Genomic DNA, 25870 nt, shown 5'->3' on the forward strand with positions numbered 1-25870 from the left:
GGTGCTCCTGCACTGCAGGTCTTTGGATGCAGAAAGTTGACTCCTGGTCCCTTCTGGAGGCAAACTGCAAGGGTGAAGGAGGACAAGGAGCTGCAGGGGGGTTGGCACTGCTCCCCAGGACTGTCTGGGGAAGGAAGGACCAGCTGGGGACCCTCCAGCTTGTTTCCTGCCCAGGCTTTGCTGGCACACCAGTGGTTAGTGGCCACGGGGGAGAAGCTGTAACTCATCCACCAGATGTGTCAAAAGAATGGCTGTGAAAAAATAACCCCCTAGGCTCCCAAAGCCAAACCCTGCCTGTAAATCACCTCTTCTGCCAACTGGGGCTGCCACAAGAGGCCCTTGCCCAGCTCAGCACATTTTGGGCTGAGCTTAACTCCAGGCAAGGCAGGAGGAATGGTCCAACAATGTGTAGTGAGGGCAGAGACCAGAGGGCTTGGTCATCCTCCTCCAGACAGGGAATAGAATCGTGGTCTCCCTGGCATGGCTTGGGTTTGGAAGGGTCCTTCAAATCATTTAGTTGCAGTTCTCTTGCCATGGACACCTCCCACCAGCCCAGGGTTCTCCAAACCCCATCCAACCTTCCACACTGACAGGGATGGGGGCAGCCACAGCTTCTGGGGCACCTTGGGGCTCAGCACCCTCACCCCAAAGAATTTCTTCCTAAGGTTTCATCTCAAACTCTCCTCTTTCTGCTTGAAACCATTCCTCCTCTCCTTATCTCTCCAGGCCTTGTCCCAAGTCCCTCCACAGTTTTCCTGCAGCCCCTTCAGGCACTGGAAGATGCTCTGAGGTCTTCCTGGAGCTTTCTCCAGGCTGAACAACCCCAACTCTGTCAGCCTGGCTCCAGAGATGGTGCTGATGGTTATGGTTGGAGGTCTCAACAAGAAGAACATGAGAGGAGAGGCAAGGGCTGGCTGTGGTTGGGCTGAAACATCCTGTGGTTGCTTTCCCTCCTGGTCTCACCTTTGGGAAGCTTTTCAGTGGATAATAATGCTAGACTCAAGTGTAGGAGTAGAAAGTTTTCCCATTGAATTCCTTGGCTTTTTGCTGCTGGGCTGGAGAAGAAGCCAACACGTGAGGACAGTAGTGGGGAAGAGCAAAGAGGTGCAAAATTGGATGATTTCATGGTTATTGCCCACACCCGAGCTTCATTGCTTCAATCATTGGCCCAAAAATCATCCTGTTGGTTGGAATAACGTTTCCAGACCTCACAACCACAGAGGGACACATCCAGCAGTAGAACCAGAGAATCATAGAACATAGAATGGGCTGGGTTGGAAGGGACCTCAGAGATCATCAAGTCCAACCCTTGATCCACTCCCCACTGCAGTTCCCAGCCCATGCACTCATGCCACATCCAGGCTCTTTGGAAAGATCTCCGACACGGAGAATCACTACTTCCCTGGCAGCCCATTCCAATGCCTGATCACCCTCTCCAGAACAGAAATTCTTTCTCATCTCCAACCTAAACCTCCCCTGGCACAACTTGAGACCTCTGCCCTCTTGTCTTGCTGAGAGTTGCCTGGGAAAAGAGCCCAACCCCCCCCTGGTTCCAACCTCCTTTCAGGGAGTTGGAGAGAGTGATGAGGTCTCCCCTGAGCCTCCTCTTCTCCAGCCTCAACACCCCCAGCTCCCTCAGCCCTTCCTCACAGCAATTCTGCTGGATCCCTTCACAGCCTCCTTGCTCTTCTCTGGACCTGCTCCAGCACCTCAAGCTCCTTCCTGAGGGCTGAGGGGCCCAGAAACTGGACACAGGACTCAAGCTGTGGCCTCCCAGGCTGAGCACAGGGGCAGAAATCCCTTCCCTGGACCTGCTGGCCACGCCTGTTCCTGAGCCAGCCCAGGATGCCATTGGCCTTCTTGGCCACCTGGGCACACTGCTGGCTCCTCTTCAGCTTCCTGGCAATCCAGACTCCCAGGTCCCTTTCTGCCACTCTGTGCCCAGCCTGGAGCTCCCCATGGGGTTGTTGTGGCCAAAGTGCAGGACCCAGCACTTGGAATGTTGACCTCATCCCATTGGGATCATCCCAACTCTCCAGTCTGTCCAGGTCCCTCTGCAGGAGCCCTCCTGCCTTCGAGTTGGTCCACACTCCCCCCAGCTTAGTGTCAGCTGTGAATTTTGGACTCAATCCCTCATCTAAATCATCAATAAAGATATTGAACAGCACTGGGCCCAACACTGATCCCTGGGGACAACCACAGCCGCCATTTTGATGCAGGCCCCGTCAGCACCACTCTCTGGGCCCTTTCCTGTCAGTTCCTGACCCAGCACGAGGTGCTCCTGGCTCATTCCCATGGGCTGACATCTGCTGATAAATCCCTCCAGGATGGGATGGGGAGGGTGGGGAGCTCAGCAGTCAGAGATGAAGAAAAACAAATCCCCCCAAAGAACATCTGCTGGTTGGGGTTGCTGAGCCTTGTGGAGCAGAAATCTGCCCTGGCAGGGAACTGAATGCCCAGGAGGTGGAAAGGAAGGTCAAGTCCTGAAGTCTTGGGGGTTGAGGTGGGTATTCATGTGCAGTGGCCCTTACAGATGGAGTTAGCTGATGGAAAATGAAAATACCCCCAGATGGCATCACTGGCATCCACATTTATCTGACAAAAAAATGTCCCTCAGGGCCATTTCCTGTCAGGTTTGTGTTGCTTGGTTTCCAACCCCATCTGGGTGATCTGCTTATCCTGACCACTGGTTCACTGACCTCTGCTCCAGGTTACCAATAGCTTATTTTAAAAAAAAACAAACAAACAAATATCTGCTGTGGGTCCCAGAGGGTGGAAACATTTCAGCTGTGCCTGAAGAAGGATTGCAAGGGATTTGGGCAGTGCCTGCCCCTGAGGAGCATCTGTGAGGGAGAGAACATCAAACATTTTTCATTGACTCAACAATTTGGTGATTAAATTAAGTGAGGAAAAAAGGAAAAAAGGAAAAATGAGGTTTTTTTTTTGGTTGTCTGACATCAGCTCTGCTCTAAATCAGCATTTTCAGGTTGAAAGGATGGGGGGGCGCTGCACCAAAATGATCTTTGGAGGTCCCTTCCAACCCAGATTATTCCATGCAAGAAGTCCCAGCAGGAGCCACCTCTTTGCAAGGAGCCAGCAGATGATAATTAGCAGCTAATGATAATTAGCTCAGCAACCTTGAGCCTCTCCAGCAAGCCTGAAGGTGTTCAGAGCCCAGGTGCAGCAAGACCCATGGCCCTCCCTGTCCTTCTTGGAACATGGAACTGGAAGAAAAATCAGGAGTCTTTTTCCTAATGTGGGAACCTGGGGGATCTTAACCAAGGAAACTTCCCCAAGTTTTCACCTCTTTTAACACAAGGTTCCTTATTTTCCTCTACAAATGCATGGACCTGTTGAGAAATTTTCCAAATGGGTCCTGAAACCTCAGACTTTGCAGCTTTTTTTCCATCCCAGCTCTTTGAGAAGGTTGGGGGGGCTTTGGGCAGTGGTTTTAATGTCACCTCAGAGCATCTGGACACATGGTGCTCACTCAGGTCTTGATTCTGTCTTCAGTGTCAGCCTGGACAGCCAGAACCTTCCTCAGTACCTTAATTCTTATCATTAGTGTCATTATTATTAGTATTGTTGTTATTATTATTATTATTATTATTATTATTATTATGTCATTATTATTATTATGTCATTATTATTATTATTCAAGCAGGGTTTTTAGAGCTCTGCCCTATGAAGTGATGGGGATGGGTGGGTTTTTGGTGTTAATAACCACATTTTTCTTTCCCTGTTGCAGATGAGACTCCAATCATAGCTGTGATGGTGGCCCTGTCTTCCCTTCTAGTCATAGTATTTATTATTATTGTGCTCTACATGTTAAGGTAAGAGCTGCTTTCATGCTGATTTCCCTCATTTGACAGAAATTAATTACCCTGTGAGCAGGAATAAACCTTTGGTGCTCTTTCCTAAGCTAAAGGCTTAAGAAAGAAACCTGGAAGGATGATGGAAATTATTTTGGGGGGATCTGGTAAAGACTTGCTCCTCTCTCTAGGAATGAGGAGGGTTGTTTGGTGATGCTGTAGCTGGGATTAGAAGATAAGAAAGGCTTTTTTAGGTCCTTTTTTAAAAATCTGAGCTTCCAAATGTAGCATTTCCAGCTCCTGAGGGCTTATCTGCTTAGCTAGAGGAGAGGGTTTAATCACCTGCAATAAACATTTTAATTGACACAATAATTTGGTGGTTAAGGAAAAAAGGAAAAGAAAAAGAGAAGGAGGGGAAAAGAGAGAGAGAGAAAGAGAGAAAGAGTAAAAGGAAAAGGAAAAAGAAAAGAAAAAGAAGATAAGAGAGAGAAAGAGAAAGGGGAAAAGTAAAAGGAAAAAAAGGAAAAGAAAAGAGGAAAAGGAAAAAGGAAAAGGAAAAAGGAAAAGGAAAAGAAAAAAAGGAAAAGGAAAAAGGAAAAGAAAAAAAGAAAAGAAAAAGAAAAAAGGAAAAGAAAAAAAGAGAGAGAGGGGAAAAGTAAAAGGAAAAAAGGAAAAGAAAAGAGGAAAAGGAAAAGAAAAAAGGAAAAGGAAACGAGAAAAGGAAAGAGGAAAAGGAAAAGAGAAAAGAAAAAAAGGAAAGAGAAAAGAAAAGGAAAAGAAAAAAGGAAAAGAAAAGGAAAAGAAAAGGAAAAAGAAAAAGGAAAGAAAGGAAAAGAGAAAGGAAAAGAGAAAGGAAAAGGAAAAAGAAAAAAGGAAAAGATAAAGGAAAAGAAAAGAGAAAGGGAAAAGGAAAAGAAAAAGGAAAAGAGAAAAAGGAAAAGAGAATTCTCTCTCCTTAAGAGTGGAAAAATCCCCTTTTCCTCCTGGCTCTGGGCCTGCCCTTGCAGCAGGGAACCTGGGGGAGCTTTTTACCTCTGGGGTTGGGCAGCAGCAGAGTTTGAGTCCTCCCCACCTGGCTTCCAGCCCTTGAGCAAAGGGTTTGTAAAGTTCCTGTGATTCAGCAAAAGCCTCAGCTGGAGGCCCAGGGAGTGTCAGATCTGCTTCAAGTTAAAAGCACCCAGAGAAAAAACTTTGCTGCAGCTCAGCTTGGGCTTTCTGGGCTTTGCTGACTCAGCCCAGGAACCCCCTGGAGTCTCCTCCATAAAAAAAGCAGCTTGAAAATCCCTCCTGGCTTTCACCTTTCCCAGTTTCCTGCAGCTTTTTTCCAGATGTGGTCACTTAAAAGTGGATTTCAGGATTTTAGAGCCTCTTGGAACCAGCACCTCATTCACCGAGCCATGGGATGGGGAGGAAAAGCCTTGGTGGAAAAAGGAAAAGCCTTCTTTCAACCAGAAGGTAACTTGGGCTTCTTGAGGGGTCTCTACTGATGTTCCTCATCCTCTTGTCTTTTTTAGGTTCAAGAAATACAAGCAGGCAGGGAGTCACTCCAACTCCTTTAGGTTATCCAATGGCCGGACGGATGATGCAGGTGAGGTGACACAGGGAGCAAACATCCCTCCCCCAGCTGGAATCACCTTTGTTCATCTCTGAACAACTCCCTGCCAATGTTCTTTGGAGTGACAGTGGAATATTTGCACCTTTATGCTTTTTTTCTTGCTTGGAATCAGGCAGGGTTAGCCAGGGAAATCACCAGTGCTCCTAAAATGTCCAAAAACAACCTACCAAAAGTTTATAAAAGCCTTAAAGTGGTAAAATCAGGGAGGGTTTTTTCTGAAAAAGAAAAAAAAAAAAAAAGAGATAAAGTGGAACAGCTCAAATATAGCCTTGCATTGGATCTGTTATTTTAATTGACTCAACAGTTTGGTGATTAAATAAGGGAAAAAATAATAAGAAAAAACCCAGCTCTGGTGACCATGCAGTGTCTTTCCCTTCCCAACACAGCAAGAAGTCACCTGCAAACTTATGGGCACGTGGCCAGTGTCATACCTGGTGGCATCTTTTCCTGACCAGTTAAAATGGGAATGGGAACACATCCACCAAGTACTGGTTTGGGGAACTGGTTTGCTGGGAATGTGTAAAATGAAAAAAAAAAAAAAGATTTTATTCTGCTTGAGTATCATCTGGGAAGGGTGTATGAAGAACCTGAGGATATTGTTATGTTGTTATTATTTCTGGTGGGAATAATATCAGTGTTAAACACCAGAATAAATATAAATACACCAGAACAGTATAAATATTATGCCCCAAAAGGCAAAACTCTGTAAAAGCCCAGGGATGTGGCACTTCTGGAACCAGAGCCCAGTCCCCATGGGACTTTGTTCTCCCCCCTCCTAATTATGTAGGAGAATATTTAATCATCTGTATTTTTATGTATTTATATTTCTTATTTTTTCTATATTTATATTTCTTTTTCTGAACTTTCTCTTTTTCCATGATTTTGGCAAACTTTCTAGAAGGTTCCAGTAACAAAAAAGTTTGCCCTCCTTATTTCAATTTGCAATCACTTCCAACACCAAACTCCTCACAGCTCCTCCTGAGTTTTCACAATGTCTGACTCAAAAAGAAACCTTTTTTTAAAAAAAACCCATGTCTTTGGGGAATAATTAAATATCCTTCTACCCTTTTAAATCAGTCTGCTGGCTAATTACAACTCAGATCTTCACAGTGACCGTGGGCACCAAACTAACACAAAAGCAGGGAATATGTTGCTTTTTCTTTATAAAAACCTTTTTCACCTTCTTAAAGATGCAAAGATGTATTTTTCAAGCCCACTGTGATGTGTCAAGCCCTGTTCTGTCCCTGAGCTTGTCTGGTTTTCTGGATTTGAGCCACTGAGGGTCTGCAGTTGGGCATCTCTGTCTGGACAGAAGCACCAAAGTAAGAGCTGAAGAGGACCACCACGTCTTGGATTGGTTCAGAGCCTTTTAATGAGCTCCCTCCACATAAACCAAACACCTTCAGAGTTAAATCAGCACCTTTTTTTTTTTTTTTTTCATGTTGGCAGCTAAAACCTTCCTTCCCTCCCCCCATTTCACATGGCTGGGAGTGGAGGTGTGAACTTCATAAACTGCTGCTCGTGTTGCTCTAACCCTCACCTGCCCTTTCTTGGCTTTGCTGGGGAACCACGAGCCACCTTTCCTATGCCCACCTGGGTCTTCTATCCCTGTGAAGGTGCCAAAATTTCCATGTGAGTGACAGTGAAGTGCCAGGGGAGGTGCTCATCACCCTTTTGATGAAGACCCCATCCCCACCCGACCGCAGAATCGTTTGCGTTGGGGGAAAAAAAACCTTTTTAGGTCCAACACCTCCAACCTTTGCCCCGAGGTTGCCAAATCCCACCGTTACCCCAGGTCCTCCCAGCTTGGGGAGCAGCTGGGTGGGCACCTCTGAGCCTTTGGGTGTCCTTGCAGAGCCTCAGAGCATGCCACTGCTGGCTCGCTCCCCCAGCACCAACCGCAAGTACCCACCCCTGCCCGTGGATAAACTGGAAGAGGAGATCAACCGCAGGATGGCAGATGACAACAAACTCTTTCGGGAAGAGTTCAACGTGAGTGCCTTTGCTTCTGGCCTTGGTGACTCCTCTGGGTGTTGGGCTGACACCAGGGAAGCAGCTGGTGTCACTGGGGAGAGCTGGGAGAAAAGGGCTGGGACGGCCAAGGGTGTGGAGTAGGATGCAGCTTGGGAAGAGGCAGCTTGGGAAGAGGCACCTCAGGAAGAGGCACCTCAGCCCAGGGGTAACTCAGCTGATAAAATAACAGTGTCAGTGTTGAGCATTGTGCTTCAGAGGACCTGATCTGGTAGTTTTCTAGAGGGAGTGATGTTCTGCTTGAGCCTCAAAGGGCTGCGAGGGGGGAGGACTCGTTCTGGTCCTAAATCAGCTGTGGTGCTGGGCAAGCCTCTGCTCCTCGTGTTCACTGCAAAAAGGAGAGATTTGCTAGATTGCCCAGGGAGGTTGTGGCTGTCCCCTCCCTGGAGATGCTCAAGGACAGGTTGGATGAAGCCTTGAGCAACAGAGAGGTGTCCCTGGCCATGGGTGACCCCAGAAGCTGTGGCTGCCCCATCCCTGGCAGTGTTGAAGGTTGGATGGGGCTTGGAGCAACCTGGGCTGGTGGGAGGTGTCCCTGCCCATGGCAGGGGGATGGGACTGGATGAGCTTTAAGGTCATTTCTAACCCAATCCAGTCTGTGATTCCATGAAAAAAGCCACTCAGGTTCCTTCAGCTGTTGCACAACTTGATACCTTCCTGGCAGCGCTTCCCTGAAACTCAAGAGGTGCAGTAAATGTCTGGGGAAGGGGATTTTTCAGGTTATAAATACTCAGTTGCCTCCAAGACTTCCGTTGGCAAAGCTCATCTGTCCTGTCAGCTGGAGGAAGGGATGGAGAATCCCTCTGATACCTTCTCATCCTCTTGGAATAGCAGATTTCTGATCCCACCCATGTGGAATAAGGGTGCTGGGGAAACATCTCCCCTGCTTGAGGGTGAAACCTGGGTGCTGTCACCAGGATAGCATCACCTCTGACCCTAGCACCCCCCAGTCTGATGATTCTGGTGCTGCTGGGTGCAGAATAACTGCCTGGAAGGGGGATGGGAGGGTGCATGGGTGCTCTTTCCCATCCTTGGGTGTTCTAGGACAGAGAGGTCTTATCCCACGGAGTTTCAGTGAGTTGGGATCACTGCTAACAGGAGGAAATCTCTGCAGGAGCCTCCAGGGGTAGAGATCAGCTCCCTGATGGCTGGGCTGGTGGGTTTGGAGTCAGAGGCTTTGCTGCCACCTCGTGTTCATGAGTCCTGAGATTCCAGGTGGACTTTTCCAAAGGGATTTTTTTTCTCTCTTCCTCTGGTCTAGCCCAGGCTGTTTAAATGGTCAGCTTGAGCTTGGTGGAGACAAGGGAGCAGTGGTGGGGTGGGGACACATCTGAAGGGGCAGGAGGACAAGGAGTTGCTCCTCACTTAACCTGTTGGAGGCCAGCAAGGAGTGACCCTGCTCCTTTGGGATGCTCAAACACAGCCTGACCATGTTGTTGTTCTTCCCATAAAATGAGAAGATCATGGAAAAACACCTCTTCTGCTCTTGCAGGCTCTCCCAGCATGTCCCATCCAGGCCACGTGTGAAGCTGCTTCCAAGGAGGAGAACAAGGAGAAGAACAGATATGTGAACATTTTGCCCTGTAGGTATTGGAGCTGGTTGGGCAGGGTGGGAGGAAATGGCTGGTGCTCCTGTATCCCAAAGACATTTCTGGTTTTGGGGTTGGGAAAAGGCACAGTTGAGGTCATTTCATACCCTGGATGGGTGGCTGCATCTCTTTTAGCTTCAGCTGCTGTCCTGGTTTGGGTCAGGATCAAGGTGATTTTCTGCCTTGTGCTTTTGCTTCCAAGTACTTACAAGAGACTTAGCTGAAAGCAAAAGTACAAGGCAGAAAATCACCTTGATCTTGGCCCAAACCAGAGCAGCTGCCTACTGGGAGGAGTTCCCTGGAGCCCTCAGGAGATGGGAAATGCAGGAATGGGGAGATCCCACCAGGTGATGTGGGGGGGTGAGCTGTCCCAGGGGCTTCCTCAAATGGCTCCTGCAGGAGAAAAACTTCCTTGGGTGAGGTCTAGCACCTCTCCAAGCTTAAAGAAGAAGAATTTGGGGGCATAAAGGTGTTTGTGGGGTGGGAGGAATCACACAAACAAACACAAACACCTCCACTCCAAGGCCAGCTCTCACACTACACCAGGTAGCAGCTATGTGGAGGGAGGTGGTTTTAATGCAGAGCTTTTATTTTCCTCCAGATGATCATTCCAGGGTTCACCTGACTCCTGTTGAGGGGGTTCCTGACTCTGACTACATCAATGCCTCCTTTATTAATGTGAGTGTTGGGGTTTGAGGGGCAAAAGTTGCAGCCTGGATGGTGGTGCCTGGTCCCCAGGCTTTTCTGAGATGTGACTTGTGCCTGGTTAGAGGATGGTTCAGAGCCTGCCTCCTGTGTTAACACCTCCAGAACAATAAATCACATTTATTTTAATCCCATAACCTTTGTGTAGCTGTGCTAGAGCTCCTCATGGTTCACTCCATGCCTTGAACCAAGGGGAGTGTGGCTGGAGTAAGAGGCTGAGATGGAATTTAAATTCCAGCTGTAGCTTTGCCCTTGCTCAGCTGCTTTGCCCCAGCCCCATCTCTTCCCACTTCTCCTTTCCCCACTTCTAAAATAACCATGGAACTGTGGAATGGTTTGGGTTGGAGGGCAACTTAAAGATCATTTAATTCCAACCCCCCTGCATGGGCAGGGACACTTCCCAGCAGATCTGCTGAGAAGCACTTCTTCTCCTTGGAGTGCTGGAAAACTGAGCTGGCTCCTTTGGTTCCAAGGGATCTGGGAACCATTCCTGCAGGAGCTGGGGATTCCTGGTTAACAGCTGTGGGGCTGCTTAATAGGTTTGGAGATGGGAAAGGGGTTAAAAAGATTGGGACCCAGCTAAACCAGGAGCAGCATTTCCCTGCTCTGAAGAGGAGATGGGTCCTGTATGGTTATCACCATACACAGGAGCCCTTTGCACAGGGATTTTCCATTATTTCTCCTCAATGTTGGGGCTGTTTCTCCCCAAGAGGCTGCAGCCCCTTCTCTGCCCAGGGGACAGTAAGGACCAGGGGAGGTGGTGGCTCTGTGAATGATGTGTCTGCATTTCATCACTCCTGTGTTAGACAAACTCTCATCTTTCATTTCTCTTCCTTTTTCTTCTTTTCTCTGCAGGGGTACCAAGAGAAAAACAAGTTCATTGCTGCACAAGGTAAATGCTTGCTTGTTCCCCTACCTCTGTCTGGTGTCACTTGGGCTGGAATCCTTTTGCTCTGTGAGGCTGGGCCAGTCTAACTCCAGCACAGCACCTTGTGAACTGGCCAAAAAAACATCTTGGCTGGTCCACAGCTCATTTCCAAAATGATTTTTCCATTTTGCTGGTGCACTGGGGGAAGAAGAGAATCCTACCTGTGTAATTCCAACTGCTGGAGGGTGTCAGAGCCCTTCTGCCCTGAGGTTGACCTTGCCCCCTAGCCCACAGCTCCGGGTGCTCAGGATCTCTGGATGTATTGCCAGTGAGATTCATGAGATTCCCCAAATCTCTTACCAGGCTGATCTGGTTTCATTTCTGCCCCTTTATGAACTTCAGCAGGCAAGAACATGGGCTTGTCCCCACATCAGAATTTCTGTGGTTTTCAGAGAGGGGACAGGACTGTCAGCTCTGAGAGCAGCAAGCATCAGAGCACCACCCATAACCCTCCCTCTCTCTTTGCTTTCCTTCTACTGGTCCAAACATGTCCCTAAAACCAAGATCACAGAATTTTTTTGGTTGGAAAAGCCCTTGGACATCATCAACTCCAACCATTCCCCCAGCACTGCCAAGGCCACCACTGCCCCATGGCCCTCAGCACCACATCTCCAGGGCTTGGAAATCCCTCCAGGGATGATGGGGACTCCACCCCTGCCCTGGGTATCCTGACAACCTTTTCCAAGGAGAAATTGTTCCCAATCTCCAATCTAAACTTCTCTGGCACAGCTTGAGGCCATTTCCTCTTGTCCTATTGCTTGTTGGGATGGCCCCAATTTCCCCAAGTGGCCTCGGGCAGTTCTTTCCCATGCTGCATTTTTCCTATTTCCCTTTCTTGGTCTAAAACTGGAAATTCTCATCATAAAATGTATCCAAATAGCCCAGTTCTTGTGTGATGAGATGTTCCTTGGGTTACCTGACATTCCTGGACACCAAAACACCTCCTGTGCTGACATCTATTGGCAAAAACCGTGTTGCATCATCTGGGTTTCCATCCCAGCACTTGGAAAGGTTGATCCCAAAGACCACCTTTCTTTTTACCTTCCCTTTAGGACCAAAGGAAGAAACAGTGAATGATTTTTGGAGGATGATTTGGGAGCAAAACACAGCAACAATTGTCATGGTGACCAACCTGAAAGAGAGGAAGGAGGTAGGTGCCAGAAGGCTCCAGGAGCTGATATCAAACCCAACTTTGTCCAAATCCAGCACATCTCATGCCCGTGGGGATGTCTTGGAGCCAATTCCAGGTTTGGGAGGGCCCAGAGCTCACCTGCACCCCTTTTCTCTCCCTGCAGTGTAAATGTGCTCAGTACTGGCCAGATCAGGGCTGCTGGACCTACGGGAACATCCGAGTGTCTGTGGAGGATGTGACTGTCCTGGTGGATTACACCGTGCGCAAGTTCTGCATCCAGCAGGTCCTGAGCCTTCCACCTTCCATCCCATCCCATTCCATTCCATTCCATCCTGTCCTGTCCCATCCCATTCCATTCTATCTCATCCCATCCTGTCCCATCCCATCCCATCCTGTCTCATCCTGTCTCATCCTGTCTCATCCCGTCTCATCCCGTCTCATCCCGTCTCATCCCATCTCATCCCATCCTGTCCCATCCTGTCCCATCCCATCTCATCCCATTCTATTCCATCTCACCTCATCCCATCTCACCTCATCCCATCTCACCTTATCCCGTTCACCTCATCCCATCTTATCCCATCTTATCCCATCTTATCCCATCTTATCCCATCTTATCCCATCTTATCCCATCTTATCCCATCTTATCTCATCTCATCCCATCTCATCTCATCCTATCCCATCTGAACTCATGCTATCCACCTCATCCCATCTCATTCCATCCCATCCCATCCCATCCCGTTCCATCCCGTTCCATCCCATCCCATCCTGTCCCATCCCATCCCAATTCCTCTCGTCTCATCACATCCCATCTCATTCCATTCCATCCCATCCCATCCCGTTCCATCCCATCCTGTCCCATCCCATCTCATACCATCTCATCCCATCCCATCTCATCCCATTCCATCCCATCCCATCCTGTCCCATCACACCTTATCCCATCTCATCCCCTCTCATCACACCTTATCCCACCCCATCCCTCCCCTCTCCATGCTGGAATCCAACAGTTGCTGGGCCCTCCCAGGTGCTGTGAGGGCAGAGTTGGGCTGAACTGACCCCAACATCCATTTTCAACCAGAGCTATTAAAAATTTACCTGGAAGCCCCTTCCCAATGGATCCCAGCAGGGCTGTGCTGCCAGCAGGGAAGCTGCTGGATGCCAAGGTTGGGATTCAGCCCTCTGAAACTCCAGCACTTTTTGTCACTCTGTCAGTTCCTCCTCTCACCCCCAGACACCTGAATGCCTTCAAATAATCAGATTTATCCCACCAGCCCAGCCAGAATCCAGCACCATACACGTTGCTTTGGATCTCTTTCCCATCTGTCACCACATTTTCTCATCCTCTGAGCAGGCTCTGGGTGTTTTAGTCACTCTGGTTATTTTCCTGCTGCTCTCAGAGGCAGGAGAGGGAGAGCTGAGGATTGAAAACCAATCTGGACCCTCAGCAGGGTTCTCTTGAGCTTACCCTGACCATGGGTGGTTTCCTCTCCTGCCTTTCAGTGAGGATGCTGTGGGCAAAGGTGTGGGAAGGGATGGAGCAGCAGCTTCTGAAGTACCCAACGTCCCAGTATCTTCCAGTATCCTCCTCCCAGTACCTGAAGGGGCTACAGGAAGGCTGGAGAGGGACTGTGTGCAAGGGCCTGGAGTGATAGGATAAGGGGCAGTGGGTTTAAATGAAAGAGTAGCTTTAGGATGTGTTTGGAAAAAGTTCTGTACCATGAGGGTGGTGGAAAAAGGGACCTGGTTGTCCAGGGAGGTGGTTGAGGCCTCATCCCTGGAGATATTCAAGGTTCAAAAAGGCTCTGAGCATCCTGATCTGATTGAGGGTGTTGGACTGGATGACCTTTAGAGGTTCCTTCCAACCCAAATTATTCTCTGGTTCTATGAAACACAGCAGGTTCTGCCAGGTTGGAGCCAGAGCTGAGGCAGGGCTGGCATCTCTCCCCCCTCAGATGGAGGATGTGATGCTGGGCAGTGAAAATGTCATGATTTTAGGGACTAATTTAGGTCCGTGCCCTTCCAGCGTGTGGCTGCTTGGTGCTTCTGAAGCCATCCAGCTCAATCTCAAGGCTGCAGCTCCCTCTCTCCCCCTGCTTTTTTGGGGGGGAAAGGGATGAAATCTGAGGATTTATCATGCTGTCCTTTTCTCCTTCAGGTGGGTGATGTCACCAACAAGAAACCTCAACGCCTGGTGACTCAGTTCCACTTCACCAGCTGGCCTGACTTTGGGGTCCCCTTCACCCCAATTGGGATGCTGAAGTTCCTGAAGAAGGTGAAGACATGTAACCCCCAATATGCAGGAGCAATAGTTGTGCACTGCAGGTGAGTCCTGCTCACAGCTGCCCTCTGCCTCTCCTGGGTCACTTGGAAAGTGTCTCCTCTTTAATAGGATTTTATTTTGGGGGGGGTCAGGCCTTTTTTCTGATTTTTATTTCACTAAAGCACCAAGCTAAGCACCACTGCTGGGCTTTGGTGATGTCTCCCTTAGCTTTCTGCTGCCCTGACCACATCTGCAGGAAGGCAGCAAACAGACTGGGAGTGAGGAGCGTGGGGTCTGAGCTCCTGCAAGCCTGGGGGAGCTACAGAGGATTCTCACATTCCAGTGAGGGAAAGCCCCATGGTTAAAGGCAGAGCTGATCCCATTTGCAACCTCCCAAATCCATCTTTCCAGCTGCCATCTCAGGAGGCAGCTGACAAGAGCACTTCAGATACAGAATCACAGAATGGTTTAGGTTGGAAGAGACCCCCGAGACCATCCAGCCCAACCCTTCACCAACACCATCACCTAACTACTAAACCAAATCCTTAAGGATCAGCTCCAAACACCTTTTAAACACTCCCAGGGTGGAAAATCCACCCACTGGGCCATTCCAGTGCCTGACTTTGTCTTCCTGTAGCATCATTCTTCTTAACAGCTGAGTTACCAGCATGGACACACAGCTTTCCTGTGGGCTTCCTTCCATGGGATGGAGGGTATCTGGGAGGAACAGAGAGCCCCCTGAAGCTCTGGAAGCTGCAGCTGGCTCAGCTTTCACTTTACCTCCCCCTTTTCTCTGCCCTCATGCCCTCCAGCCACGAGGGAGCTGTCACCTCCATCACCTCCAAACCAGACTTCGCTCTTTGTGAACTGCCAGGAAAATCCCAAGGAAAACTGCAAGGAAATCCCACCACTGATGCCCTGATCATTTTTTTTTGTCTCTTCTGCTCTTTCAGTGCTGGGGTGGGACGCACGGGCACTTTCATTGTCATTGATGCCATGCTGGACATGATGCATGCAGAGAGGAAGGTGGATGTCTACGGCTTCGTCAGCCGCATCCGGGCTCAGCGCTGCCAGATGGTACAGACAGATGTGAGTGTTCTGCCCTCCTTCCCTCTGGGCTCTGCTCCCTGCTCCTACATTTCCCTCCCACAGTCATAACCAACCTCTGTGAAAGTTGAGCCTTGTCCCTCACCTTGGGAAGGATCATCAAGGGAGGTTCCTGCTCTTTTTTAGCCCCTCCGTACAGTGGTTGGTGTGACCAGCACAGTCATTGATCCTAAAATCCTAGATTCACAGAATTATTTGGGTTGGAAAGGAGCTCTGGGATCAGCAAGTCCCACCCTTGGTCCACTCCCCCCGTGGTTCCCAGCCCATGGCACTCAGTGCCACATTCAGGCTCTTCTTAAAAACTTCCAGGGATGGAGAATCCACCCCCTCCCTGGGCAGCCCATTCCAATGGCTGAGCACCCTCTCTGCAAAGAATTTTTTCCTGATATCCAACGTATCAGCCAGGTTGGAAAGGACCTCTGAGATCACTGAGTCCAACCCTTGATCCACTGCTGCCATGGTTACCAGACAAAAAGGAGATGGAGCTGTTGGAGTTGGCCCCAGAGGGGACCCCAAAGAATGAGCCAAGGGCTGGAGCAGCTCTGGAGCCAGGGGGAGAGTTGGGGGTGTTCAGCCTGGAGAAGAGAAGGATCCAGGGAGACCTTAGAGCACCTTCCAGTGCCTGAAGGGGCTGCAGGAAAGCTGGGGAGGGACTTGGGACAAGGGTAGAACAACCCCCTGGCTCCAACCTCCCTTCAGGGAGTTGCAGAGAGCAAGGTCTCCCCTCAGCCTCCTTTTCTCTGGACCTGGAATAAAGTTGGGTGTCACGTCAGCTTTCTGTGGTGCACAGCTCAGCTCCCAGTCCTCATCTGGTGACAGGGAGGTTGTCACCACCTTTTTGGGGTCTCAGAGGGGTGCCAGCCCAGCGAGCAGAGGTGGTGGGTTTGCATCCAGCATCTGTGTGTGTGTGTGGAGGAACCTGGATGAGCTGAGCAGTGGCTGATGGCTTCTCCTGCAACCTCTGCAGATGCAGTATGTGTTCATCTACCAAGCACTTCTGGAGCATTATCTCTATGGTGACACAGAGCTGGAGGTGACCTCCTTAGAAATCCACCTCCAGAAGATCTACAACAAGGTGCCAGGGACCAGCAGCAATGGGCTGGAAGAGGAGTTCAAGGTGAGCAGGGGTCTTGTCCTGGGGGATTTATTCTGATGGTGCTGGGCTGCTGGGATCACCATGGGTTTGTCTGGTGTGGGGTGGCTTTGAAAGCTGTCCCTGTCCATTCCTCCCTCTGCAGAAGCTCACTTCCATCAAAATCCAGAATGACAAGATGAGAACAGGCAACTTGCCTGCAAACATGAAGAAGAACAGAGTGCTTCAGATAATTCCATGTAAGTCTTGCTGGGGAAAGCATGCCCAGTGGGGATGGGGGGACCATCTGGGGCCAGGAGTGGAGAAATGGGCCAAGAGGAACCTCCTGGTGAAGGTCCGGAGTGAAGAACAGTGGTATCCTGGGCTGAGTTGGGCAGAACTTTGCCAGCAGGACAAGGGAGATGATCCTTCCCTCTGCTCAGCACTGGGGAGACCACACCTGGAGCACTGTGTCCATACTGGGCTGCCCAGTACAAGAGAGGCAGGGACATACTGGGGAGAGTCCAGCCAAGGGCCATGGAGATGATGAAGGGACTGAAGGAAAGGCTGAGAGAGCTGGGGCTGCTCAGGCTCTTCCCAGAGACAGGAGAAGAGGAAATGGGCACAAACTGAGAGCCAGGGGACATCAGAGAACACTTCTTGACTCTGAGGGTGGCTGAGAACTGGCAGAGGTGGCCCAGGGAAGTTGTGGAGTCTCCATCCTTGGAGCTCTTCAGTCCTGGGCAATCAACTCTGCCCCTTCATGCTACCCCTGCTAGGACAGGGCTTGTCCCAGATGTCCTCCATGGGTCCCTTCCAACCATTCTGAAGCTGTGGGTGCTCAGGACCTGCTGACACAGCAGGATTTGTGCCTGTAGGAGTGGGCTCAAAAAGGGTTCCTGGAGGTCTCCTGCTCCAAGCCACTGCTCAAAGGAGCAGCATGAAGGGGCAGGGCAGAGCCAAGAACTTGGCCAAATACAACACTGGCCCCAGAGCTTTCTTGCTTTTTTTCTGCCCTGTCCCTGCCATGACTTTCTGAGCAAGTTTCTTTCTGCCTTGAGGAAGGAGTCCCTGTGCTGAACATGTCCTGGAGCCTTCAGCATCCCTTTCCCCTTCCCCAAAGCAGGGCATGGCACAAGAACTGAGTCTCCCAGTCCCAGTTGGGTGCTATAAAAACAAGTCTCCCAATTTATTGCCCTTGGGGGTTGGTGACATCCCTGCTGAAGGGCATGGATGGCTCTCAAGGGGACACACTTTGAGGGTGTTCCTCAAAACTCAGATCATTTCTCTGCTGTTTCAGATGAGTTCAACCGAGTAATCATTCCAGTGAAGAGAGGTGAAGAGAACACAGACTATGTAAATGCTTCCTTCATTGATGTGAGTCTTCTTTAATCCCCTTCCCATTTCTTCCCAGTGGAAAAAAAAAAACCCTTCCTATTTTTTCACTCAACTGGTGTCCAGTGGAAAGGATTTGTCCCAAAACATTTCTTCTCTGGGGTTTGTGAGGCTCCTTCCACTTAGCTTCATGTCACTGGATGGTGTTGGGTTCTGTCTCCCCAAAACCCCCTCTGGATGTCCTTGTCACCCCCAGAAGGTGCCACACCAAATCCTGGCTCTGCTTCTGCAACTCCAGGCTCTGATGATAGCTTTGGGGAAATGGATGCACGTAGCCATGGAGATGGTTGCTCTCTGGCACCCTTCATTTGGTCAGCAAACGTTGGCTAGATGAGGTCAGGAGGCAAAACATGAATCCCAAAACCCTTGGGAGAAACCAGGTCAATCCCATTAGAGCTGTCTAGGTGAGGGGAGGAGGGGAGACAGGGAGGTTAAGTGCTTCCCCCCCTCTGAGGAGGATGTCAGTGCCTTTTCTTCTGAGTAATCCTCTTGACTTCAGGGAGGAACCTCCTCCCATCTTCCAGCAGCCACACCAGCTGCAAAAATGCCCAATTTCTCTTTTCACCCCCCCAAAAAGTGATCACTGCCACAGATTGAACCAGAAAACCCAATGTTGGGACCCAAGTGACAGCATCCCAAATGAATTACTCCCTGAAATCTCCTTTCCTGGCTCTCCAGGGCAGCAGGGACAGAGCTCTGAGCTCAGAGAGCTGCAGGGTCACATCAGCCAAGTCCTGTTCAGATTCAATTTCCTGCTGAACTTTGCTGAGACAACAAGCCCTGAATGACAAAAGCATCACAGAACATCAGGGGAGGGCTGGAAACAGAAGGATTTTGTGGTTGTGGCAGAGCCAGAGTCACCCAGACTTATTATTGGGTTTTGTAGATCACAGAATGATTCATGAGGCACCTTGAAGAGCATCTGGTACCATCTGGGTTTGCTTGTTTCTTCTAAAAATCTGCAGTAAAAACCAGACCTGAGGCACTTGGAGCTCAGGCAAGGTTCTGCTGCAGTGCTCAGGCTTTGAAACATTGCTCAGGAGCCAAACTTTTCTCCACCAAATAGATAAAACTCTGGTGAAACAGTGCTGGGTCCTCAGCATAAGAAGGACATGGAGCTGGTGGAGCAATTCCAGAGGAAGCCATGGAGATGATCCAAGGGCTGGAGCAGCTCTGCTCTGGGGACAGGCTGAGAGGGTTGGGGATGTTCAGCCTGGAGAAGGCTCCAGGGAGACCTCATTGTGGCTTTTCCATATTTAAAGGGGGTTTTTAGGAGGAGCTCTAGTGATAGGACAGGAGGTGATGGTTTTAAACTGAAAGAAGGGAGATTCAGGCTTGAGATAAGGAAGAAATGTTTTACACTGAGGGTTGGGAAACCCTGGCCCAGGTTGCTCAGAGAGGTGGGAGATGTCCCCCCATCCCTGCAAACATCCCAGGTGAGGTTGGATGGGGCTCTGAGGAACCTGCTCTAGGGAAGAAGTCCCTACTCACTGCAGGGTTTGGATTAGATGGCCTTTAAAGGTCCCTTCCCACCAAATTATTCCATGATTTTACACACATTTAGGGGTGGGATCCTCCTCCAGCTGCACTTTTTTAAACACAAAGCTCTCACCAGGGTCAAGCTCTGGCTGATGTGTGGGGATGGAGCCCACCAGCAGAGCAGGTTTCTCTGTCCAGGCTGTTCCATTCATGATGTTCCAGAAAATTCACTGAGCCTGCTAACCTGATGGTACCCAAGAGTGTTCCTCCCTCTCCTCCTGGTCTCCAGGTTCTCCTGATCCAGCTCTATCCCTGTGTTCCCCCTCCAGGGCTATCGCCAGAAGGATTCCTATATTGCCAGCCAGGGGCCTCTGCAGCACACAATAGAGGACTTCTGGAGGATGATCTGGGAATGGAAATCCTGCTCCATAGTGATGCTGACAGAGCTGGAGGAGAGAGGCCAGGTAAAGCATCCAGAAAAAAACTGCATTGGAACATAAAACTGATCAGTGTGACCCCATAAAACAGCCAGTGCCACCTCTGTTGGGTGACCTGTCCCCTTTTCTCCAGCAAACCCAGGCAGAAGACACAGCTCAGCCTCTGGTTCTAGGGCAAAGAACCCAGATGTTGTTAGAACCAGGGTGAGGAGATGTTCAGGAAACCAACTCTGGACCCTCTGGGTGTAATGGACACCTTGTCTCCAAAGCAAACCCATGAGATTGGGCAAGAGAGGATGGGTTCAAGCTGAAAGAGAGGAGATTGAGATGAGATCTTAGATAAAAATCCTGGATGTGAGGGTGCTGAGCCCCTGGTTGCCCAGAGAAGCTGTGGCTGCCCCATCCCTGGCAGTGTTGAAGGTTGGATGGGGCTTGGAGCAGCCTGGGCTGGTGGGAGGTGTCCCTGCCCATGGCAGGGGGATGGAATTGAATGATCTTGAAGGTTCCTTTCAACCCAAACCATTCTGTGGTTCTGTGAGATCCCACATGGCTTTGGGCACCTTCTAGCTGCAGAAGAAGAGCCCTTCCATGGAAAAAAGTACAGGGGTCTTCAATCTGTCTCCTCCTGTCATGGTTTCTCAGGAGAAGTGTGCCCAGTACTGGCCCTCTGATGGCTCAGTGTCCTATGGAGACATCACTGTGGAGCTGAAAAAAGAGGAGGAGTGTGAGAGCTACACGGTGAGGGACCTGCTGGTAACAAACACCAGGGTAAGAGCCTTGACCTTCCCTCTGCAGGGGGCTCTGGGTGCTCCTGGGGTTGGTTGTCATTAATCCGTGTTGGTGTTCAGGTGCTTTGTGGCTCCTTCAAGTGCTGAACCTCCCCTCTGGCATCTTCAGCTCCATCATCTCCCTCTCATCCCCAAGCAGCATCCATCCCCCTCCAATCCCACCTTTTTCCCTATTCTTACCTCCTCTCCCTGAGCTCTCCTGCCTGCTGATCACTTCTCATCCAGCTCCAATCCCACCCAGCAGCCTTTATCCCTCTTTTCCCTTCTTCCCACAACCCAACCTCCCTCCTCCTCCTCCTTCCCCACATCCAGCTCTGCTCCATCCCATGGGAATCCTCCCCAAAAAAGCAGTTTTCCTAAGCAGATGCTTTCCCCAAAGCCCTCCAAGCTGGTGGGTTCCTGGGGAGGGAATCTTCCCAGCAAGTGCCTGACCTTGAGCTCTGCTTTCCCACCAGGAAAACAAGAGCCGACAGATTCGGCAGTTCCATTTCCATGGTTGGCCAGAAGTTGGGATCCCTGGGGATGGGAAGGGAATGATCAACATCATTGCAGCCGTGCAGAAGCAGCAGCAGCAGTCTGGCAACCACCCCATCACTGTGCACTGCAGGTAAAGCTCAGCTGGAGCAGGGTTTGGCCACCTTTCCAAGGAGACCTGGTCCACCAGGAGCTTGGGAGATGCTCAAAGGTCCCTCAAAACAAACCTCAGGATGAGCAGGAGGAGCCTGGGCAGATGGGGTGTGGGGTTTTCCTGAGCCCAAAAAAAAGGCTTCAGGCTCATCCAGCATGTCCTTCAGAAAGTAGGAGGTGCTGGGGTAGGACCATTGGCTCCTCCACTTCTCTGGTGCTTCCCCTCTGGATTGTCCCCAGGCTGGTCAGGATGGATGGTTTTATTTTCTGGTTTACCTTCTGGTTTCTCTTTGGCAGTGCTGGAGCAGGAAGAACAGGCACCTTCTGTGCCCTGAGCACTGTCCTGGAAAGGGTGAAGGCAGAAGGGATCCTCGATGTCTTTCAGACAGTGAAGAGTTTAAGACTACAGAGGCCACACATGGTGCAGACACTGGTAAGCACCTCCCAGTAAGCCCAGCTGAACACCTCCCAGTAAGCCCAGCTGAGCACCTCCCAGTAAGCCCAGCTGAGCACCTCCCACCTCCCAGACCACACTGGGCTTTTGGGGACTCAGTGTTGAGCAAAAACTTCCTCAGCTGAAGGTTCTTCTCTCTCTACAAAGGTGGAGGTGGGTCAGGAGGTACCTCCCCTTCATCTTGGCAGGACATCTGGTGCTTGGCTGGCTGAAGGCATCAAGCCCCTTTTGAGCTGTAGGAACCTCTTGGGAGGTTTTTCAGCCACATCCCATCTTTTTATGGGCTCCTGGAGCATGGAAAGTTCTCCTGGAATGGCTGTGGCTTCAGCATGGAGAGACAGCCTGGTGGGGAGGGAAGGATCAGGCAGGGCAGATGAGATCTGGAAAGAAAGAGGGGTTTGCAAAAATGCTGAGGGATTTTTCAAGAAGTCTTTTGGAGGGGTCAAAATAGAGGGAAGGGAAAAGCAGAATTCCCTTTACTGGTGGCATCCCAGAAAGGAGAGGGTGAGCAGCCAGGTTTTTTGGGGGGGGAGGTGACAAAGGAGGTGGCACCCTGATTCCTGGGCTTGAGGGCACCTGGACACGTTTGGTCCCAGTTTCCTTCCAAGCACCCAGTTTTAACTCAGCCCTGAATATTCCCAGCTTCCTGCCAAGCATCCAGTTCTGTGTCAACCCTAAATATTCCCAGTTTCCTGCCAAGCATCCAGTTTTATGTCATCCCTAAATACTCCCTATTTCCATTCAAGCATCCAGTTCTATCTCAGCCCTAAATATTCCCAGTTTCCTCCCAAGCATCCAGATCTAACTCAGCCCTTGATATTCCCAGTTTCCTTCCTAGCACCCAGAGCTAACTCAGCCCTGGATATTCCCAGCTTCCTGCCAAGCACCCAGGTTTATGTCCTCCCTAAATATTCCCAGTTTCCTTCCAAGCACCCAGTTCTATCTCAGCCCTAAATATTCCCAGCTTCCTGCCAAGCATCCAGATCTAACTCAGCCCTGGATATTCCCAGTTTCCTGCCAAGCACCCAGTTCTATCTCATCCCTAAATATTCCCAGTTCCCTGCCAAGCATCCAGATCTATCTCATTCCTAAATATTCCCAGTTTCCTTCCAAGCATCCAGTTCTATCTCAGCCCTGAATAATCCCAGTTTCTTGCCAAGCACCCAGTTCTATCTCATCCCTAAATATTCCCAGCTTCCTGCCAAGCATCCAGATCTAACTCAGCCCTGGATATTCCCAGTTTCCTTCGAAGCACCCAGTTCTATCTCAGCCCTGAATATTCCCAGTTTCCTGCCAAGCACCCAGTTCTATCTCAGCCCTAAATATTCCCAGTTTCCTGCCAAGCACCCAGTTCTATCTTATCCCTGAATATTCCCAGTTCCCTAACAAGCACCCAGTTCTAACTCAGCCCTGAATATTCCCAGCTTCCTTCCAAGTATCTAGTTTTATCTCAGCCCTGAGTATTCCCAGTTCCCTGCCAAGCACCCAGTTTTATTTCAGCCCTAAATATTCCCAGCTTCCTGCCAAGCATCCAGATCTAACTCAGCCCTGGATATTCCCAGTTTCCTTCCAAGCATCCAGATCTAACTCAGCCCTGGATATTCCCAGTTTCCTTCCTAGCACCCAGTTCTATCTCAGCCCTGAATAATCCCAGTTTCCTGCCAAGCACCCAGTTCTATCTCAGCCCTAAATATTCCCAGTTTCTTGCCAAGCACCCAGTTCCATCTCATCCCTAAATATTCCCAGCTTCCTGCCAAGCATCCAGATCTAACTCAGCCCTGAATATTCCCAGTTTCCTTCCAAGCACCCAGATCTAACTCAGCCCTGGATATTCCCAGTTCCCTGCCAAGCACCCAGTTCCATCTCATCCCTAAATATTCCCAGCTTCCTGCCAAGCATCCAGATCTAACTCAGCCCTGAATATTCCCAGTTTCCTTCCAAGCACCCAGATCTAACTCAGCCCTGGATATTCCCAGTTCCCTGCCAAGCACCCAGTTCTATCTCATTCCTAAATATTCCCAGCTTCCTGCCAAGCATCCAGATCTATCTCAGCCCTGAATAATCCCAGTTTCCTTCTAAGCACCCAGATGTATCTCATCCCTAAATATTCCCAGTTTCCTTCCAAGCACCCAGTTCTATCTCATCCCTAAATATCCCCAGTTTCCCCCCAGGCACCCAGATCTAACTCACCCCTAAATATTCCCAGCTTCCTGCCAAGCACCCAGTTTTATGTCCTCCCTAAATATTCCCAATTTCCATCCAAGCACCCAGTTCCATCTCATCCCTAAATATTCCCAGTTTCCTGACCCTGTTCTCTCTTCCCAAATCCCCCAGGAACAGTACGAATTCTGCTACAAGGTGGTGCAGGAATACATCGACGCCTTCTCAGACTACGCCAACTTCAAGTGAAGACACCCCAAAAAAAAACCAAGAAAAAAACCAACAAAACAAAACAAAACCCACATCCCCCCTTTTCCCCCCCAAACCCAGATGACAGCAGAGTTGCCTTCTTTAATATTTTGTAATATTCTGTTTGTTAATATCCCCTCCCCCTCAAAAAAGAAAGAAAAAAAAGAGAAAAAAAAGAAAATTTATGTGTATATATCTTAACTGGTTTAGAGGTTGGTACCACGAGCTTCATCTTAGCTGGAGGTTTTATATGTAGCAAAGTGTTAGTGCAGATATTGTTGGCTCCTTTATTTTTTTTTTTTTTCTTTTTTTTTTCCAATGTTTTATTGGGGAATTAAATAGCGTGATGTTTGGATTATAACCTTGTCATCCCATCTCTCTTCTGGAGAGCTGATACAGGCTGGTGTTTTGTTTGTAAATCTCTTTATTTTTTTTGTCTTGAGGGAGTAAAACCTTTTTTTTTCCAAAGAGAAGAAGAAAAAGGTATCCTGGCACCCATAAAAAAACAAAACAAACCAACCAAACCCACAAAGAAAACCCAGAAGTGTTTCTGAACCTACACAGGGAGATGGTTTCCTCTTATTTTGTTTGTAAATCTCTTTATTTTTTTGTCTTGAGGAAGTAAAGCCTTTTTTTTTTCCAAAAAGAAGAAGAAAAAGGTATCCTGGCACTCATAAAAAAACAAAACAAACCAACCAAACCCACGAGCCCACCAGCAGAAATGGTTCTGACCCTGCACAGGGAGCTGGTTTCCTGTTGTTTTATTTATAAATCTCTTTATTTTCTTTGTCTTGAGGGAGTAAAACCTTTTTTCTTTTAAAAAATAGAAGAAAAAGGTATCCTGGCCCTCATAAAAAAAAAAACCAAAACAACCAAGCCCACAAAGAAGACCCAGAAGTGTTTCTGACCCTGCACAAGGAGATGGTTTCCTCTTATTTTATTTGTAAATCTCTTTATATTTTTTGTCATGAGGGAGTAAAACCTTTTTTTAAAAAAAAAAATAGAAGAAAAAGGTATCCTGGCACTCATAAAAAAAAAAAGAAACCAACCAAGCCCACAAAGAAAACCCAGAAGTGTTTCTGACCCTGCACAAGGAGATGGTTTCCTCTTATTTTGTTTGTAAATCTCTTTATTTATTTTGTCTTGAGAGAGTAAAACCTTTTTTTTTTTCCAAAAAGAAGAAGAAAAAGGTATCCTGGCACTCATAAAAAAACAAAACAAACCAACCAAACCCACGAAGAAAAACCCCAGAAGTGTTTCTGAACCTACACAGGGAGATGGTTTCCTGTTATTTTGTTTGTAAATCTCTTTATTTTTTTGTCTTGAGGGAGTAAAACCCTTTAAAAAAAAATAGAAGAAAAAGGTATCCTGACACTCATAAAAAAAAAACAAAACAACCAAGCCCACAAAGAAGACCCAGAAGTGATTCTGACCCTGCACAAGGAGATGGTTTCCTCTTATTTTGTTTGTAAATCTCTTTATTTATTTTGTCTTGAGGGAGTAAAACCTTTTTTTTTTCCAAAAAGAAGAAGAAAAAGGTATCCTGGCACTCATAAAAAAACAAAAGAAACCAACCAAACCCACTACCCCACCAGCAGAAATGGTTCTGAACCTGCAGGGAGATGGTTTCCTCTTATTTTATTTGTAAATCTCTTTATTTTTTTTTCTTGAGGGAGTAAAACCCTTTAAAAAAAAAAAATAGAAGAAAAAGGTATCCTGGCCCTCATAAAAAAAAAAGAAACCAACCAAACCCACGAAGAAAAACCCCCAGAAGTGTTTCTGAACCTACACAGGGAGATGGTTTCCTCTTATTTTGTTTGTAAATCTCTTATTTTTTTTGTCTTGAGGGAGTAAAACCTTTTTTTTTTCCAAAAAGAAGAAGAAAAAGGTATCCTGGCACTCATAAAAAACAAAAGAAACCAACCAACCCACGAGCCCACCCAGCAGTTCTGAACCTGCACACGAGGGACAGATGGTTTTTGTTGATCTAGATTTGAAATCCTTTTTTTCTTGAGGGAGTAAAGCCTTTAAAA

At 48.8% G+C, this 25870-nt stretch overlaps 1 protein-coding gene across 1 annotated transcript in view; it reads left to right on the plus strand.

The window, feature by feature from the left end:
- The window catches only part of PTPRA (protein tyrosine phosphatase receptor type A), a 121234-nt gene extending 97366 nt beyond the window's left edge, over positions 1-23868 (plus strand). The window contains 18 exon segments of the mRNA XM_030450668.1: positions 3749-3833; positions 5327-5400; positions 7283-7419; positions 8951-9041; positions 9649-9725; positions 10608-10644; positions 11733-11830; positions 11976-12095; positions 13965-14131; positions 15023-15158; positions 16144-16293; positions 16415-16508; positions 17549-17625; positions 19452-19586; positions 20202-20327; positions 20803-20954; positions 21272-21407; positions 23763-23868. Of these exon segments, the coding sequence (XP_030306528.1) occupies positions 3749-3833; positions 5327-5400; positions 7283-7419; positions 8951-9041; positions 9649-9725; positions 10608-10644; positions 11733-11830; positions 11976-12095; positions 13965-14131; positions 15023-15158; positions 16144-16293; positions 16415-16508; positions 17549-17625; positions 19452-19586; positions 20202-20327; positions 20803-20954; positions 21272-21407; positions 23763-23837 (1967 nt within the window). The 3' untranslated portion in view covers positions 23838-23868.
- The last annotated feature ends 2002 nt before the right edge of the window (positions 23869-25870 follow it).

This window comes from Calypte anna, chromosome 4B (assembly GCF_003957555.1).
Source record: "Calypte anna isolate BGI_N300 chromosome 4B, bCalAnn1_v1.p, whole genome shotgun sequence".
NCBI lineage: Eukaryota > Metazoa > Chordata > Aves > Apodiformes > Trochilidae > Calypte > Calypte anna.